Raw genomic sequence first — 2,287 nt, forward strand, 5'->3', positions numbered from 1 at the left:
AATTTTGGCTAGGAAGGTCTATAGTCATGGAAAGCAGTACAGCTCTGTAGCTAAACTCACTGCTGCTGTCATGGAGGCGTGGGATTCAGTGACGATGAAAGCGCTGCTGGAACTGGTGGCCTCCATGCCTTTTCGTTGCTTTGAGGTAACCCGCACGAATGGCGACAAGACACACTACCAGCTACATTATAATCATGTCATTTTTTGTCCGAAAGTTTTGTCGCAGTGCAAATTCTAGATAGTTGTATGCCAGCCTATAGAAGTTCTACGAAATCTAGATCGGCGTCCCAAGCCCCCTTTCGCGCTATCTGATAGGTGATACATATCTAAATAGCGTCGTCTAACTCGACCCAGAAGCCGAGATACAGCCAAAGGTATAGGTGTCACAGAACTTATGTTGCGGAGTGTTTTTTGTTTTATTAAACTCGAATTTTTTTATTTTAGCCAGATAAAATCCGAAGCAATTACAAAATGCCGTAATATGTCTTACAAAATGTTCTTACTTTAGGTACACTTATTCAAATTGGAACTAAAATAATAATAAAACACCAAATATTAATAACAGAGCAAATGCGAAATCGTTACCAGTCGCGCTTCGCATGGCCGGGCACCCCAAGCTCCGTGGCTCGCTTTGATCGTGATATAAAGATTGAATGTACTAGATAGTGTAATGCGCGGATCGATGGAGAGCTTGGCGCTGGGCCCAACTTCGCAAATACCGCACGGCCCTGCTTCGCGGGCACCCCGCACGGATTGCTGCGTCTACGCGCGCTTACTACGTAGCACTTGGGGTGGTAAAGCTCCCTCGCTTTCGGCAAGCGATGAAAGTGTTGCCAGTGGTCTCGTTAGGCGATACTACTACTACTATTGCTACTACTACTACAGAGTCTGCGGCTTCTATTATGACTGCTATTGCTGCGGAGACTGTGTCTCCCGCTACGGCTGTTATTGCAACAGGGTGAACGGACTAGACACAGACTGAACTCTGTGAGACTGCGAAGGACTAGGCCGAATGCCAAAATGCTCCTTTAGTAACGTCATTATGAGTAGCTTGGCCCTTCTGGATGAGACTCGGCAAGTCGTACTGCTACTCGGGCGTTTCTCCGACGAGTACCGTATGCTGACTTCTGTGGCTACACAATTCCGCACCCGTCAGAGCCCAAGATGCACATCCGTCTTCAGACTCGTCAAGGTATAGCTGCAGTCTGCAGCTCTCGCCATTTGAGTGGTGCAATGACTCACTGCTGTTGTTGCTGTTGTATTGCAGGCGCACTTGCCGATGAAGCGCTGCGCTCCGGTCTCACGGACTTGCGCAAGGTGTCGACGCAGATCGGCGACGCCTACCGCAAGGAACTTAAGGCTTTTAAGCGCAAGAACCGCAAGAATTAGACTCTCATGACAGAATGGAAACACTGTCTTCACTCTGTAATCATTGACACGTATCCTCTTGCATGTCTTCACCTCAGTACATGTATTCGCAACCTTATCTTCCGGCAATTAAGCAAGTTTTACACTAACGTTACACCAAGTTTGGACGCCGCCAAACGACGCGTCCAAACACTAATTTCATTGGTCAAAACTCGTCATTCCGGTGTCAATATCCGCCATTATTGAAAACACCGTTTGACAAGCATGACTCTCCACATGCTCCGTAAGCTCCCCACAAAGCCGCTGCTTCACCGTGGAATGTCTACACGCGCCATTCCGACGCTTCTGACGGAGGAACAACGTACCGCTGCTTTCCAGCAGATCACCAGCGCCTGGGAAGAGGTGCCTCACCGTGACGCCATTCGCCGCAAATTCGAGTTCCGTGACTTCAACGAGGCCTGGGGCTTCATGAACCGAACAGCGCTGCTAGCCGAGCAAATGGGCCACCACCCGGAGTGGTTTAACGTGTACAACCGTGTGGACGTGACGCTCAGCACCCACGACTGCGGCGGTTTGTCCCAGAACGATATTGACATGGCCATCGCCATGAACAGCTACGCCCAGGCGCTGTGATTCTCTTAATATCTCAATGAAAAAAGCTAGCGACATGAAGAGTTTTAGTACGTTATCTAAACGCTCGGTCTTACTAGTGCAGGGGCAGGACTTATGGCCATGTTCTCGTCATCGAGGTCGATATAATAGTATGTGCCTAGCCAAGTGGGATCACAGGAGACAGCGTAATCGACTGGAAATTCATTGGCTCCGGATGATCCATGAGAATGGGTGCATAGTCAGAGGATGAAGAGCTGTACGCATCTGCCACGCCACTTCGGATTTTCTCGAGATCAACGCAGTACGG

At 49.1% G+C, this 2,287-nt stretch overlaps 1 protein-coding gene across 1 annotated transcript; it reads left to right on the plus strand.

The window, feature by feature from the left end:
• Positions 1–1,632: 1,632 nt before the first annotated feature.
• On the plus strand, positions 1,633–2,048 carry PITG_13586 (pterin-4-alpha-carbinolamine dehydratase; the record flags this gene model as incomplete). Its single annotated transcript, XM_002899741.1, has 1 exon — positions 1,633–2,048. One exon carries the CDS (start codon positions 1,633–1,635, stop codon positions 1,999–2,001), a length of 369 nt encoding a protein of 122 aa, XP_002899787.1.
• Positions 2,049–2,287: the final 239 nt, after the last annotated feature.

The sequence above is a fragment of the Phytophthora infestans genome, genomic scaffold, assembly GCF_000142945.1.
Source record: "Phytophthora infestans T30-4 supercont1.29 genomic scaffold, whole genome shotgun sequence".
Classification (NCBI taxonomy): domain Eukaryota; phylum Oomycota; class Peronosporomycetes; order Peronosporales; family Peronosporaceae; genus Phytophthora; species Phytophthora infestans.